Source organism: Somniosus microcephalus, chromosome 2 (assembly GCF_052327205.1).
Source record: "Somniosus microcephalus isolate GS21.2 chromosome 2, FLI_Smic_1.0, whole genome shotgun sequence".
NCBI classification, from domain to species: Eukaryota; Metazoa; Chordata; class Chondrichthyes; order Squaliformes; family Somniosidae; genus Somniosus; species Somniosus microcephalus.
The window spans coordinates 185,158,969-185,175,997 of record NC_140988.1 but is presented as its reverse complement, the minus strand read 5'-3'; the positions used below and the strand labels follow the sequence as shown (position 1 = coordinate 185,175,997).

The window sequence follows — 17,029 nt, the reverse complement described above, 5'->3', positions numbered from 1 at the left end:
CCTTTACTCATATTTCCTTTTAGCTCATCTAATCTTCCTTTTCACCTTCCAATGGCATTTTCAATATTCTTCATGATTTTCTACAGCATTGTCAGTGCTACTTTTATTAGATGCCTTTTTAAGTTAGTTTAGTTTCAATTTATTTCTCTACAAAAATCTATTCTTTGATGTACCCTGCTTTTTGCCTTGTATAGATATATTACATTTGGTTCCCTCATCCAAATCATTGATGTAGATTGTGAATAGCTGAGGCCCAAGCACTGATTCTTGCGGTACCCCACGAGTTACAGCCTGCCAACCGAAAAATTACCCATTTATTCCTACTCTCTGTTTTCTGTCCGTTAACCAATCCTCAGTCCATGCTAGTATATTACCCCCAATCCCATGAGCCCTAATTTTGTTCAATAACCTCTTGTGTGGCACCTTATCGAATGCCTTCTGAAAATCCAAATACACCACATCCACTGGTTCCCCCTTATCTATTCTGTTAGTTACAACCTCAAAAAAGATTTGTCAAACATGATTTTCCCTTTCATAAATCCGTGTTGACTCTGCCCAATCCTATTACTATTTTCTAAGTGCCCTGTAACCATGTCATTAATAAAAAATTCTCGCATTGTCCCTACTACTGATGTCAGGCTAACTGGTCTGTCGTTCCCCGTTTTCTCTCTCCCTCCTTTCTTAAATAGTGGGGTTACATTTTCTACCTTCCAATCCACGGGAACCGTTCTAGAATCTATGGAATTTTAGAAGATGACAACCAATGCATCCACTATCTCTATAGCCACCTCTTTTAAAACCCTAGGAATAGGATGTAGCCCATCAGGTCCAGGGAATTTATCGGCTTTCAGTCCCATTAATTTCTTCAGTACTATTTTTTTACTCATACTAATTTCTTTCAGTTCCTCATTGTCGCTGGACCCTTGGTTCTCCACTATTTCCGGAAAGTTTTTTGCGACTTCTTCCGTGAAGACAGGCACAAAGTATTTGTTTAATTTCTCTGCCATTTCCTTATTCCCCGTTATAATTTCTCCTGTCTCAGCATGTAAGGGTCCCACATTTACTTTTGCTAATCTTTTCCTTTTTACATACTTATAGAAGCTTTTACAGTCTGTTTTTATGTCTCTCGCTAGTTTACTCTCATTCTATTTTCCCTTTCTTTATCAATTTCTTGGTCCTCCTTTGCTGAATTCCAAAATCGTCCCAATCCTTTTGGCAACATTATAAGCCTCTTCCTTTGATCTAATACTATCTTTAACTTCTCATGTTAGCCACGGTTGGACCACTTTTCCTGTGGAGTTTTTGTGCCTTAAAGGAATGTATATTTGTTGTAAATTATGTATTAATTCTTTAAATGCTAGCCATTGCTCATCCACTGTCATACCTTTTAATGTAGTTTCCCAATCTACCTTAGCCGACTCGCCCCTCATACCTACGTAGTTTGCTTTGTTTAGATTTAAGACCCTAGTTTTGCATTTAACTAAATCACTTTCAAACTTAATATAAAATTCTATCATATTATGGTTAATCTTCCCTAAAGGCCCCTTTACTACAGGAAACTCTCTGGTATCCGGCACCGACGGGACTGGGATGGTGCCGGTTGATAAAAAATTCCGGATAACGGAGAGGTATATTTACCGAGGCTATTTTTAACAAACAAAAATAAAAAAATCAAGAAATGTGCAGTATAATTGGGTACTCACCTACAGAATGTTGTGTTAAATGGATGGTGGAAGATGCTTGATTAAGTACAGTAATGCCAGTTGAGGGTAATCCATAACTCTTTAATTACTTAACAGTAAAACAAAACTTATAAACGACTGTATACTGTAGTTTTCGGAGTGAGAATTGTGCCGGTTAAACGAGAGGTTCCTGTACAAGGTTATTAATTAACCCTTGCTCATTGCACAATACGAGATCTAAAAAAGCCTGATCCCTAGTTGGTTCCTTGACATACTGATCTAGAAAAACTGCATACATTCCATGAATTCGCCCTCCACACTATTACTGCAAATTTGGTTTGCCCAGGCTATATGTAGATTAAAGTCCCCCATGATTACTGTATTACCCTTGTTACATGTGCCTCTAATTTCCTGATTTATACTCAGCCCTACATTACAACTACTGTTTGGGGGTCTATAAGCAATTCCCACCAATGTTTTCTGCCCCTTGCTGTTTCTTAGCACCACCCAAACTAATTCTACTAAATTCATAATTTCAAATAAAATTAGTGAGTATTCAGAAATTCATGGGTTAATCAAAGACAGCCAGCATAGATTTGTTGAAGGCAAATTGTGTATGTGTTTTTGGAAGAAGTAGCCTATTGGTTAGATAATAGGAATCTATAGTGTATGTAGATTTTCATAAGGTGTTTGATAAGAGGGTTGTTATAAAACATTCAGACATATAGTGTAAGAGGATGTTGCTCAGATTGGAGAAGGGTTGGAAGTAGTATACCCAAGAGGTCAGTGCTGGTCCACTTTTTCTCTCTGTATATAAAGATTTTTATTCTTTCATGGGATGTGGGTGTCGCTGGCAAGGCCAACACTTATTGCCCATCCCTAATTGCCCTTGAGAAGCTCCCTTCTTGAACCGCTGCAGTCTGTGTGGTGAAGGTACTCCCACAGTGCCGTTAGGTAGGTAGTTCCAGGATTTTGACCCAGCGACAGTGAAGGAAAGGCGATATATTTCCAAGTCACGATTGTGTGTGACTTGGAGGGGAACTTGGTGGTTGTGATGTTCCCATGCGCATGCTGTCCTTCTCCTTCTAGGTGGAAGAGATCGCGGGTTTGGGAGGTGCTGCTGAAGAAGCCTTGGCGAGTTGCTGCAGTGCCTCTTGTAGATGGTACACACTGCAGACATGGTGCGCCGGTGGTGGAGTCAGTGAATGTTTAAGGTGGTGGATGGGGTGCCAATCAAGCTCACTGCATTGTCCTGGATGGTGTTAAGCTTCTTGAGTGTTGTTGGAGCTGCACTCATCCAGGCAACTGGAGAGTGTTCCATCACATTCCTGACTTGTGCCTTGTAGATGGTGGAAAGGCTTTGGGGAGTCAGTAGGTGAGACACTCGCCGCAGAATATCCAGCCTCTGACCTGCACTTGTTGCCACAGTATTTATGTGGCTGGTCCAGTTAAGTTTCTGGTCAATGGTGATCCCCAGGATATTGATGGTGGGGGATTCGGCGATGGTAATGCCGTTGAATGTCAAGGGGAGGTGGTTAGACTCTCTTGTTGGTGATGGTCATTGACTGGCACTTGTGTGGCGCAAATGTTACTTGCCACTTATCAGCCCAAGCCTGAATGTCGTCCAGGTCTTGCTGCATGCGGGCACGGACTGCTTCATTATCTGAGAAGTTGTGAATGGCACTGAACACTGCAATCATCAGCGAACGTCCCCAGTTCTGACCTTATGTTGGAGGGAAGGTCATTGATGAAGCAGCTGAAGATGGTTGGGCTGAGGACGCTGCCCTGAGGAACTCCTGCAGCGATGTCCTGGGGCTGAGATGATTGGCCTCCAACAACCATCTTCCTTTGTGCTAGGTATGACTCTAGCCAGTGGAGAATTTTCCCCTGATTCCCATTGACTTCAATTTAACTAGGGCTCTTTGAAGCTACACTCGGTCAAATGCTGCTTTGATGTCAAGGGCAGTCACTCTCACCTCACCTCTGGAATTCAACTCTTTTATCCATGTTTGGACCAAGGCTGTAATGAGGTCTGGAGCCGAGTGGTCCTAGCGAAACCCAAACTGAGCATCAGTGAGCAGGTTATTGGTGAGTCAGTGCCGCTTGATAGCACTTTCAATGACACCTTCCATCACTTTGCTGATGATTGAGTGTAGACTGATGGGGTGTTAATTGGCCGGATTGGATTTGTCCTACTTTTTGTGGATAGGACATACCTGGTCAGTTTTCCACATTGTCAGGTAGATAGATGCCAGTGCTGTAGCTGTACTGGAACAGCTTGGATAGAGGTGCGGCTAGTTCTGGAGCATAAGTCTTCAGCTCGACAGCCAGGATGTTGTCGGGGCCCACGGCCTTTGCTGTATTCAATGCACTCAGCCGTTTCTTGATAGCACATGGAGATGATTGACACTTTGGCATATGGAGCAAAATCTCAATGTGCTGATGACACAAAGGTCGAGAAACAGCGAGGAAGATATAGACAGGTTGGCAAACAGGTGGCAGGTACAGTTTATTGTGGATGAATTTGAGGTAATACTTTTTGGGAGGAAAACCAGGAATGGGAGTATACACTAAGTGGAAAGATTCTGAAGCATGTGGCAGAATAGAGACCATGGGGTTCAAATGCGTAATTCATTGAATGTGAGAGTACAAGTAGATAAAGCTATTTCTTTTTTAATAAGGCTAACAGTATTTTGGGTTTTATAAATAGGACATAGAATGTAAGAGTAAAGAAGTAATGATAAATTTGTGCAAAATATCAGTTAAGCGACAGTTACGGTACTGTGTGTAGTTTTGGGTGCCTCATTATAGTAAGGACATTAAAGCTACTGAGAGGGATTAGTGCAGATTCCACAGGATGATGCCAAGGATGGGAAGCTATAGTTTGGAGGGAGAAATTAGAGATACTGGGTCTATTTCCATTGGAACAGATAGGTTAAGAGGAGATATAATGAAGGTTTTTAAAATTAGAAAGAGTTTTGATGGAATGAATAGGGAAAGACTGTTAACTTCTGGTTGGGGAGTCAGTGACGAGGGGTCATCAGTTTAAAATGACCATGAAGAGAGAGTGGGGAGAGGGAAGGAGAAATTTCTTTACAAGTAGGGTTGTTGGAGCATGGAATGCTTTGCCACAGGAAATGGTTGAGGCAGAGATCATTGCATCTTTTAAGGGGAAATTGGATAAATATTTGAAGCAGAGGACGATACAGGGCTATGGGGAGGGAACAGGGCAGTGGAATTGGTTTTGGATTGCTTAGCACAGATCTGATGGGTTGAATGGCTTCCTTCTGTGCTGTAAATTCTGTAGTTTTACTGTCTTTCTGCATCTCTATTCCTTTTTAAAGTTTTACCTTTTAGTTTATATTTCCTCTCTGTATTCTTTGTCCCAAAATTTAACGCCTTGTATTTCTCGGCATGAAATTTCATCTTTTTGCCCAAACTACTAACCTCTATCCTCCTGAAGTTGCATATAGTCCTCTTCACATTTAGCCACACACTTGAGTCATTGCAAGTTTTGATATTGTGCTGTTGTACCCGGCTAGAACATGATATAATATAAATATATATAAAGCAAGAGAAGAGCTTAATGCTGATTGCTGGTGGGTACCACTGTTTGTATCTTTCCAGGTCGCAAAGCATCCGTTAACCACTAGTCTCTTTTCTGTCTGTTAACCAGCTTCTTATTCATCCTGCTACATTCCCTTTAATGCAGTGTGCCTTGGTTTTATTAGCAAGCCTCGTATGCAACATCTCATCAAACAACTTTTGAAAATCCATATACATAACAGCCACTGTATTTCCTATCATTACACTCCATTATTTCTTTAAATAACTTACTGTATTTGTCAGACACAACTTGCCTATTACAAATCCATGCTGCCTGTCCTTATGTCGTCTGAGTATTAATTTTCATAGATTCATAGAAACTTACATATCCTGTTTTATGGCCCTAGAAGCTCGGCTATTACCAAGTGTCAGCCTTGGCCTAGTAGTCACACTCGCACTCTCACTCTCACCTCTGAGTCAGAAGTTTGTGGCTTCAAGAAAGACTTGCATTTATATATCACCTTTCACGACCACTGGACATCCCAAAGCGCTTTACAGCCAATGAAGTACTTTTTGATGTGTAGTCACTGTTGTAATGTGGGAAACGTGGCAGCCAATTTGCGCACAGCAAGCTCCCACAAACAGCAAAGTGATAATGACCAGATAATCTGCTTTAGTGATGTTAATTGAGGGATAAATATTGGCCAGGACACCAGGGATAACTCCCCTGCACTTCTTCGAAATAGTGCCATGGGATCTTTTACGTCCACCTGAGAGGGAAGACGGTCTCAGCCGGGGCCTTTTAACGTCTCATCCGAAAGACGGCACCTCTGACAGTGCAGCACTCCCTCAGTACTGCCCTGGAGTATCAGCCTAGATTTTTGTGCTCGAGTCTCTGGAGTGGGACTTGAACCCGTAACCTTCTGACTCAGAGGCGAGAGTGCTACCAACTGAACCACTCAAGTCATACTCTAGCAACTTGAGCACATAATCTAGGCTGACACTTCTGCGCTGAGGGAGTGCTGCACTGTTGGAGGTATCGTCTTTCGGGTGAGACGTTATATTGAGGCCCGTCCACCAATGTTCCCTTTCATTTTTGGGGGGCGCACGGCCCATTCAAAATACAGGCATGCGCGGTTTTTCCTATTTAAAAGCCGGTGAGTCGGCTGCGTGGGAGCTTAAAGGGAACATTGCTGCCCACCCTCTCAGGTGGACGTAAAAGGTCCCATAGCACTCTTCGAAAAAGAGCAGGGGAGTTGTCCCCGGTGTCCAGTCTTCTATACAACTATTATAATCAAAGATTGTGATCAGAGCCTCTGAAATTAGAGATGGAATTTTTCTCTCGGCATTCCAGGATGCATGCTATCAGGGCCTGGTGAGCTTTCCACTTCTGAAATCCATCAATTCTTTTTGGTACTACTTCCTTGTCCATAGTTATCTTATCTAATTGCTGTCCCCTCCTTTTTGTTTTTATATATGTTATGACTGCTGTTTCTTAGTTGTTCCCCGTTTGTTACATTACCCAGTTGCCCTAATTCATTTCCTGGAATCAGATCCAGCACTGCCTCACCCTCGTTGGACCAAAAACATTGTGGAAAGCAGACCTGGGAAAATTGTACAACCCCTCCATTCTTTGCCACTTATATTACTTTTACCTAGTCAATATTTGGGTGTTTAAAATCATCCATTATGATAGCCCTGTTGTTCTGCACTTACTCGAATTTGTCTACATATCTCTCCCATCTGTTTACCACTGTTCAACAGTATAAAATGCATTCCCAATAGAGTAGCAGTCCCCTTCTTATTCCTTACTTCTAAACAAATGGATTCACCTTTGGCACCATCCCTATATCATCCCTATGTTCTAGTGCTGTTTTGGAATTTTGATGAACTGACACCCCTGCTTCCTTTTTTCCTGTTTTATCGCCTGGATATTTTGTAACCAGAAATGTTCAACTCTTAGTCTTGCCCAAGCCTACACCACATCTCCAGTCCATTCTCTACAAGTTAAGGTTTTCTGATTTTTTTTTTGCATTGGTGCTTATTAATATTGTACTTTGAACCACTATTAAGACAGTCGTACTATGTTGATTAAAGTTTCAGCTGGTATCCAGGCGGCAAATAGTGCACATTGTGTTGCTAATTTATACTGCAACAGAGTTATTGTTCGACCCAGTGCAAAAACTGGGTGAGACACTCGTATATCAGCAGAATACCATGGAAAATGTTTTTCATTTTTAGGTTTTGCTTCATCGTCTAGCCCACTTTCAGCGTGTGTGGAGTTTGGCACCTAATGAAAACACAGGAAAAGAAGTAACATCATTAGCATGGAGGCCCGATGGAAAAGGTAAAGCAACAAATGCACCAGATTTCATGCCCTCATATAGTTGCTAAATTGTGTATGTTGGTAATGAATCTTTTTTTTGTTTTTCGATTAGTTTTAGCCTTTAGTCTCGCAGACACTCGGCGAATTGTTCTATGTGACGTGGAAAAAGCAGAGATTCTACATTTTTTCTCCTTGGAAAATGTAGTCACCTGCATGCACTGGACTGAGGTGACGGATCCGAAAAGGTAATCAAAAACATAAGCTCAGTCTCCGTAGCAATTATGTTGATTCAATATTTTTTAATAAATTTGTTTTTGTAAAAGTGAAATCCAATTTCAGATGTTTTGAGGCATTCAGGACTAAAATGCTACTTTATATGGGCCAAATCTTGTTGGAGTGGGGCATCTTGCGGTGTCTGCCATTAGTTGGACTTTTTCCTGCAGCCGTTAGGTTGAAAATTTTATGTGCTGTAACTTGCTAGAAGCGTGAGCTGATAACGATGTGGCAAGGGCAACGGGACATCTAGGACCTTCGTGAACAGTGGGACCAACAGTGTATCTCCTTAACCAATGAGATTTAAGGATTGAGAAAGAAACAGAGGAACAATGGAGAAGGAGGGCAAATTAGAGTCAAATCAGGTACAGAAAGAGAAATGAAGAGAGGGAAAGAAAGAATGGATTAAAAGAGAGAGAAAAAGACAGGAAAAGTATGAAAAAACCTAAAAAATTTAAAATTTGAAATTTTAAAAATCTCAACAAGAATTTGCTACATGCAGGAATGAGACTGAACAGTTTAAATTGTTCCCTTTCTGGGAAGGGAGGTTGATTGGGATTGTATTAATTATTATCACACCGTTAAAGGGTAAGGTACGCTCTTAATTACCAGCCCAAACCTTCTGCGGCGAGTTTAATGGGCAATTAATGTGCAGGTTCATAAAAATAATGAGGAGATTAAGGGCGAGTGCCGTTTGTGCGAAGCAAATGGCAGAATGGTGTGAATCGACCAGCAAGTTCTGGAGATTCGCCACTCATGGCGTATCTCTTAATCCTCTGAAATTGCTGGCTGATTTGCACATTAATAATGGCATGCATCGTTAACGCGCCGTTATTTTTCCAGCAAAATTTGGCCTATCATATGTCCCCAAAATGGTCCTACAATACTGACAGAATTTTTACAAATCTGATTGGCTAATTGATTGGAAAGGGGCACTATTTCTTGAAAGCACTCTCCCAATCATTTTGTTGAACATGTATTTTAGTTTTTGATTACAGTAAAAACTGTTGGGTCAAGAAAAGGCCATTTGGTCCATTTTATTGTTCTGGCTTTCCCAGCTTGGCATCCAGCTATATTTTAAACATCCCTATGCTTTTATCTCATCGTAGGAAGAAGGTGAGTGAAGCCTTATGTCGGGGAAGATTTCCTCTGCGGCTATGTGTAACAAAATCATAAACCCATTCTTTATAAATGGGTTTATACATAATGCACTGAGAAAACTTTCTCCCATGGTGGAAACATTCTAGACCACTGCTGTATATGTCATATAATAATGAGTGGTCAGAGTGTAACGTGATTTTATTCTCCGTGCAGCACAACTTCAAGCGACATTAACAAAGGTGTGAGAGCAAATCACACGCTCCTTTGGGCAGACATGCTGTGGAGAGACCATGTATGGAATAAAATATAAGCTCCCAAAGACTCTTAAAAGGGGAAAAATGGATACATCTGAAGATGTAGCTATTTCAGGTTATCCTTCAATATTTACTGTTTTTAACATTTCTTTCCAGTGCCACTCCCTCGATCAGTTTAATAGATGAAGAAGGAAGCCTTTTCTTGCCCAAGTTACCTGCACTACCAAAGAGGTAAATTTAATGAGGTGTGACTAAAATTTAATGAGACCCAATGAATTGCCATCGTCATGCCAGTGTTTGAACGGGAAGGTGAATTTACTTACTTGTTGATGATATTCAACAATTTTGTTTTATTGTCAGTCAGCTGAATAAAAATTGATACACTTGAAATGCTTTCAAAGATTTATTGTGGAAGTAATACAACTAATCCACAATTATATATTGGGTTTCTGCTAATAAGATAATTCATTTTGGAGTGCCTTGCTTGTGGGGTGTCAAAGGTATCTCGTTGAGTGTTTGGAGCACTCAGCAAAACAATAAGCAGAAGTTTGATCTGATTTCTCTCATTGTAGCCACTGAAACTTGAATATTGTGGTTCACTGTTAGCTAAAAAACTGACACTTATAATTTTCAACCAAGCAAAGAACAACTTTTACTGAAGTGGATTTCAGCACTAAAATAGATGATGAAACCTGTATATATAGGATAAAAGTTAAGTTTACTATTTAAGCGTAACTAAGAAAATACATAAAATAATAGATAACTACAGATAAGAAATAATATAAAATACAATTTGATATAGCAAATATAGGGGAAAAAAGGGGAAAATCAAGATGGGTAGGGCAGAGTAAGTTTTTGATATTTTAATAAAAGTATACAATTTAATACTGTTACATTAGCAAAGTAATAAAGTAACTTCTGAATCTCAGCAGTATTATTGCAACATTTTGATTCTTCAAGATTACAGAGATAGGGAGGAGCGAGGCCATGGAGGGATTTGAAAACAAGGATGAGAATTTTAAAATCGAGACGTTGCTTAACCGGGAGCCAATGTAGTTCAGCGAGCACAGGGATGATGGGTGAACGGGACTTGGGGTGAGTTAGGACACGGGCAGCCGAGTTTTGGATGACCTCAAGTTTATGTAGCGTAGAACATGGGAGACCAGCCAGGAGTGCATTGGAATAGTGAAGTCTAGAGGTAACAAAGGCATGAATGAGGATTTCAACAGCGGATGAGCTGCGGCGGAGTAGAGACGGGCAATGTTACTGAGGTGGAAATAGGCGGTCTTAATTATGGTGCGGATATGTGGTTGGAAGCTCATTTCCGGGTTAAATATGGCACCAAGGTTGCGAACAGTGTGGCTCAGCCTCAGACAGATGTTAGGGAGAGGGATGGAGTCGATGACTAGGGAACTGAGTTTGTGGCCGGGACTGAAGACAATAGCTTTGGCCTTCCCAATATTTAATAGAAAATTTCTGCTCATCTAGTACGGAATGACGGACAAGTAGCCTGACAATTTAGAGACAGTGGAGGGGTCAAAAGAATTGGTGGTGACGTGGAGCTGGGTGTTATTAGCATACATGTGGAAACTGATGCTGTGTTTTCAGATGATGTCGCCGAGGAGCAGCATGTAGATGAGAAATAGGAGGGGGCCAAGGATAGATCCTTGGGGGACACCAGAGGTAATGATGCGGGAGCGGGAAGAGAAGCCATTGACGATGATTCTCTGACTACGCTTAGATAGATAAGAATGGAACTAAGTGAGTGCAGTCCTACCCAGCTGGACGACGGTGGAGAGGCGTTGGAGGAGGATGGAATGGTCAACTGTGTCAAAGGCTGCAGATGGGCTGAGAAGAATGAAGATAGTTTACCTTTGTCACAATCACAAAGGATGTTATTTGTGACTTTGATGACAGCAGTTTTGTTACTGTGACGGGGCGGAAAGCTGATTGAAGGGATTCAAACATGAGTTCTGGGAAAGTTGGGCACGGATTTGGGAGGCGACAACACGTTCAAGGACTTTGGAGAGGAAAGGGAGGTTGGAGATGTGGCGGTAGTTTGCAAGGACAGAGGGGTCAAGGATTGGTATTTTTGAGGAGAGTGGTGATGGCCAATTTGAAGAGGGTGAGTTCCTGAAGAGAGAGAACCGTTAACAATATCAGCTAACATGGGAGCCAGAAAAGGAAGTTGGGTGGTCAGCAGTTTAGTGGGAATAGGGCTGAGGGAGCAGGAAGTGGGTCTCGTACAAGATGAGCACGGAGAGGTCATGCGGGGAGATTGGAGATAAACTGGAGAAAGATGCGAGATCAGGACTAGGGCGGCGGGGGGTGGGGGGAGGGGCGGTTGGAAGGGGGGATCTTTTGAGGAAGTTTGGCCTGGTGGGCATGGGGAAGGAATGGAAGTGGCAAAGGCAGCTGATCAGATGGTCTCAATCTTAGAGACAAAGAAGTCCGTCAGTAAGTTAGAACCTTTGCATTCTATTTCCTGGTTTGCTGTCTGTGAGAAATCTTCAATGTGATTGGTTTCTCAGCCTACTTGATGACATCACTGTTGTTGAATGCTGGAGATTCGCTTGATTTGGCACCAGATTCAAACAAAGGTTGGGAGAGCTGAACTTCACATCACAGAGATCGGTAGATCTTTGTGTGCAGCTTTCTTCGAGGTCGCCGCTGACCACAAATTCCAGGCCATTGTAGCTAAATGTAGCCGTATACTTGGGGACAAGGAACAGGCAGTGAGATTTATGTGAAAATACTAACCAAGACAGGTCAGGAAAGGGATCTTAGGGTCACAGTAGATAGAGCCCTAAAGGCATCAAGCCAATGGCCTGACAGCTGTAAAAAATAAAATAGACAGTTGGAGTTGGGTTGCATACAAAGAGAAATGGAGAATAAATCAAAGGAAGTAATACTAGAGATAATATAGTTATAGATTATATATAATTACAAAGAGCATTGGTCAAGGCCCTGCTGGAGTATTGTGTCAGTTTTGGAATTTGCACTACAATAAAAATGTAGCTCAGCTGGGTAAGAGTTATTAAGATGATAAGGGGGTGGAAATTAAAATGTGGGGATAGACTTCAGAATGTGGAGTCCTCAGCCAAGGCCTCCGCTTCATCCCCTTATGCCCCCCCCACCTCAATAAATTTCAAGCTCAGCCCTCACCCGCACAGCAGACCCTTTCTCCCGTTTTCAGAATTCTCGTTCCACCTGGACCCTTCTCTCTGGCATCTTACCCTCTAGATCTTTTCATTGGGAACTGCTGGCGTGACATCGGTCGTCTCAATTTTTCTGCTCCGCTCACTCACTCCAACCTACCTCCCTCTGAACTTGTATCACGCCGTTCTCTCAGGTCCAACCCTAGCATTGTCATTAAACCTGCTGACAAGTTGCAAGTTGTTTGGCAAACCGACCTCTACCTTGTAGAGGCTGAACGTCAACTCTTCAATGCCTCCTCCTACCTCCCCCTGTACAATGACCCCCACCTCCGAATATCAAGCCATCATTTCCCATACTGTCACTGACCTCATCTCCCCTGGAGATCTACCCTCCACGGCCTCCAATTTCATAGTCCCCAACCCTGCACTGCCTGCTTCTACCTCCTTCTTAAGATCCTAAGACAGGACTACCCTGGTATACCCATCGTTTCAGCCTGTTATTGCCTAACGGAACTTATTTGTTCCTATCTCGACTCTTTTTTCTCCCCTTGTCCAGTCTCTTCCCACCTACTTCTGCGATGCCCTCTGCCACTTTAACAGTTTCCAGACCATAACTGTTTCCTTTTCACTAAGAACGTCCAGTCCCTCTACACCTCCATCCCCCACCAGGACAGCCTGAGGGCCCTCCACTTCTCCCTTGAACGGAGGCCCAACCAGTCCCCTTTCACCACCACCCTCCTCCACCTGGCTGAGCTTGTTCTTACATTGAAGAACAACTTCTTTGACTCCACTCACTACCTCCAAATAAAATGTGCTGCTATGGGAGCCCGTATAGGTCCTAGCCAATGTTCCTGGTAATTTTTTGGGGGCTCACGAGGACCATTCAAAATACCGCGCATGCGCGTTTTTTTTCTATTTAAAAGCCTGTTGTACGGCCGCACAGCTTACCAGGAACATTGGTCCTAGCTATGCCTGCCTTTTCGTGGGATAGGTGAAACATTCTTTGTTCTAGTCCTACGCAGGTGCCCTCCCTCATCTCTTTTCCCAGTACATTGATGACTGTATTGGTGCAGCTTCCTGCTCTCGTCCCAAACTGGAAAATTTAATCAGCTTTGCTTCCAATTTCCATCCCTCCCTCACCTTCACATGGTCCATCTCTGACTTTTCCCTTCCTCGACTTCTCTCTTTCCATTTCTGGGAATAGGCTATCGACTAATATCTACCATAAGCTCACTGACTCCCAAAGTTACCTTGATTACACTTCCTCTCACCCTGCTTCCTGTAAGGACTCTACTCCATTCTCCCAGTTTCTCCATCTCCATTGCATCTGTTCTGATGATGCCACATTCCATACCAGTGCTTCTGATACGTCTTCCTTTTTCTTCAACCAAGAATTCCCCTCGACTGTGGTTGACAGGGCCCTTGATTGTGTCCCGCACTTCTGCTCTCACCCCTTCCCCTCCCTCCCAGAACCATGACAGGGTTCCCCTTGTCCTCATCTTCTATCCCACCAGCCTCCGCCATTTCTGCCACCTCCAGCGTGACGCCACTATCAAACACCTCTTTCCCTCCCCTTTCAGCATTCCGAAGGAGCCGTTCCCTCCTCAACACTCTGGTCCACTCTTCAATCACCCGCAACACCCCTCCCCTTCACATGCAAGCACAGGAGATGCAACACCTGCCCTTTTACCTCCTCCCTTCCCACCGTCCAGGACCCCAAACATTCCTTCCAGGTGAAACAAAGATTTACTTGTACTTCCTTCAGTTTAGTATCCTGTATTTGCTGCTCACAATACGGTTTCCTCTACATTGGGGTGACCAAACGCAGATTGAATGATCTCTTTGCGGAACACCTCTGTTCAGTCCGCAAGCGTGACCCTGAGCTTCCAGTCGCTTGTTATTTTAATTCTCCGCTCCACCCCCACTCTGACCTCTCTTTCCTCTGCCTCCTACACTGGTCCAATGAAGCTCAACGGAAGCTCAAGTAACACCACCTCATCTTTCAATTAGGCACTTTACAGCCATCCGGACGCAACATTGAGTTCAATAATTTCAGATCATAAACAGCGCTCCCATTTTTTCGGACAGCAGCTGTTGGTAATGATTCTGCTGTTGTCATTTACAGCTCCTCTAGAACCATGTTTTGTTTATTTTCTTGTCCCATTACCACCCTCTTTTGTCTTGCACCAGCAACCCTTTTGTCTTGCACCAGCAACCTTTTTGTCGTTTAATCACTCCTGCTTTCCACCCTAACACAGACCTTCCCTTTTGCTCTTTCTTCTCCTCCCTCCTTTCCCGGCCTCTGTACTTGCTTAAAAAAGGTCATTGACCTGAAACGTTAACTCTCTTTCTCTCTCCACAGAATGCTGCCTGACCTGCTGAGCATTTCCAGCATTTTCTGTTTTTATTTCAGGATGTGGAACTCTTCTCATTGGAAAAGAGTAGACTAAGGGGGATATGATTAAGATGTTCAAAATGATAAAGCTCAGGAATGTAGTAGATCAGTTGGGGTTATTTGCATTGTCATAAAGCAGCAGAATGAGGAGACGTGAGCTTTAAGCTGAAAAGAGGTAGAATAAAGTAAAATGTAAGGAAACAATACTAAGGGAGTAGCTGGTTATTGGAATGCTTACCAAGTGAAGTTGTAGAGGCAACTACACCTTTGAGGCAAAATTGAACAAATGCCTTGGAGAAACATGTACAGGAAACTTTTTTTTATCCGGCACGGACGGGACTGACGTGGTGCCGATTCATCAAAAATTCCGGATAACCGAAAGCTATAGTAAAAGATACGGAGCTGAGAGCTCCGTATAAAGCAACAAACCCTGTTGCTTAGCAACAGGTTCAAAACAATGGCCACAAGTTGCAACCGTCTCTGTAGCTTAGCAACAGCTGCAGCCACACCCTTGCACAGCAACACATGGAGGAAGGCAAGTAATAAAAGTTACCTGAACCTACTCCTGAATTTTGCCGGTTAACCGAGATTTCCGGTTATTTAGGTGCCGGTAAATCGAAAGTTTCCTGTAATTAGGCACAAATGCTGGTTCAGCGGGATGGCAGACTAGATGGACCTATGGGGTTGAATTTAGATTTTTCACCCTGAAAATGGTGGGAAATTACCTACTGCCCAGTCGCTGTGGTCATGGCAATGTTCCCCTTGGCCTATCACTGGACGGCTCGAGTTGCCATTAGTCAGACGGTAGGCCTATTTTAAATGCTAATCAGAGTCTTATGATGTACATAGGATCTCGATTGCCAATTTTGGACTGAATGCACTATGCATGTTCAAACCAGTATCAGCTGGCAGCCTGGCCCAAGAGGGTGCCAAAGCTAAGTTCCTCTATATTTTTGCGGGGGCCGGGAGGAGCAAGCGCGCTCCTCCATGTTTCACAAAACCAGCCAGGGCCACTGCCGCTCCAACTCTCCTCTTTTCTCCGCCCCCCCCCTTCCCCCTCCCAAACATCAGGCGCTCCGCCCCCCATACAGACCTACGTTCTTGCACCTCGGAGGCCGGTTGGCCGGGCCACCGGATGTTATGGCTGCTCAGAGCCGGTTGGCTGCCCCAGGGTGCTCAATCTCCGGTTGCAGCTCTTCATCCCAATGCTAATGAGGCCTGGCCCACAAAGTGAACTGGGCCTCTGGTGGAAATTATTGGGCGGCAGATGGCCGGCGCATTCTGCCAGCTAGCTGCCCATAGTCCAATGGAAAATTGAAATGAAAACAATCTCTTCCAACCATGAGATTTCTCTATAGGACAACTATAATGTTATTGGGGCTATATTTGTTCCTAAATTTTAATTTAGCCATCCACTTGAAATTGAGTTATCATAGATGGAATCAATCAATGAAAGAGCACACAAGGAGACCATTTGGCCCATCGTGCATGTCCTGGCTCTTTGAAAGAGCTATCCAATTATTCCACTTCCCTGCCCTTTCCCCATAGCCTTTTTAATTTTTCCCCTTCAAGTATTTATCCAATTCCCTTTTGAAAGTTATTATTGAATCTGCTTCCACCACCCTTTCAGGCAGTGCATTCCAAATTATAACAACCTGCTGCGTAAAAGGAAAATTCTCGTTTTCCTCCGATCCAACAGCCAGTTGATTTCTGCAAAGTAGAAAGGTTTGATGAGTCCTGAACACAAGAACTCATCAAACTACACAGATTGTCACTGTTTGACAGCTTCACAGAGCTGTCAAACGATGACATTTCTTCTTTCAAAAATTCTTGACAGATGACACGTCATAGGTTGACGTGCTCGGCAACTGGCTTCGCCCTAATTGGCTTGCTAAGCCCGCCCAGGTCAATCAGGAAAATCCCGCTGGTTGGCCAGAAGCTGATGGAGGCGGGACTGAAACCCAACAAGTGGGAGTCCCGCCTCCAAAAGCTTCCCATTCAGAAAATCACCCCCTATGCCTCTGTTTATAAAGCCATGGGTCCCATATGCTTTTTTAACAGCCTTCTCAACTTGTCCTGCCATCTTCAAAGATTTATGTACAAACACCCCCAGGTCTCTGTTCCTGCACCCCCTTTAAAATTGTACCGTTTAGTTTATATTGCCTCTCATTCTTCCTACCAAAATGCATCACTTCACACTCCTCTGTGTTAAATTTCATTTGCCATGTGTTTGCCCATTTCACCAGTCTGTCTATGTCCTCCTGAAGTCTATTACTATTTGTTATGTCCGTGTA

The 17,029-nt window shown here is 43.2% G+C and overlaps 1 protein-coding gene across 1 annotated transcript in view; it reads left to right on the top strand.

The window, feature by feature from the left end:
• The window catches only part of anapc4 (anaphase promoting complex subunit 4), a 136,939-nt gene that overhangs the window by 30,980 nt on the left and 88,930 nt on the right, over nt 1–17,029 (top strand). The window contains exons 3-5 of the mRNA XM_085968048.1: nt 7,470–7,575; nt 7,667–7,799; nt 9,339–9,413. Of these exons, the coding sequence (XP_085824174.1) occupies nt 7,470–7,575; nt 7,667–7,799; nt 9,339–9,413 (314 nt within the window). The remainder of the gene's footprint in view (nt 1–7,469; nt 7,576–7,666; nt 7,800–9,338; nt 9,414–17,029) is intronic.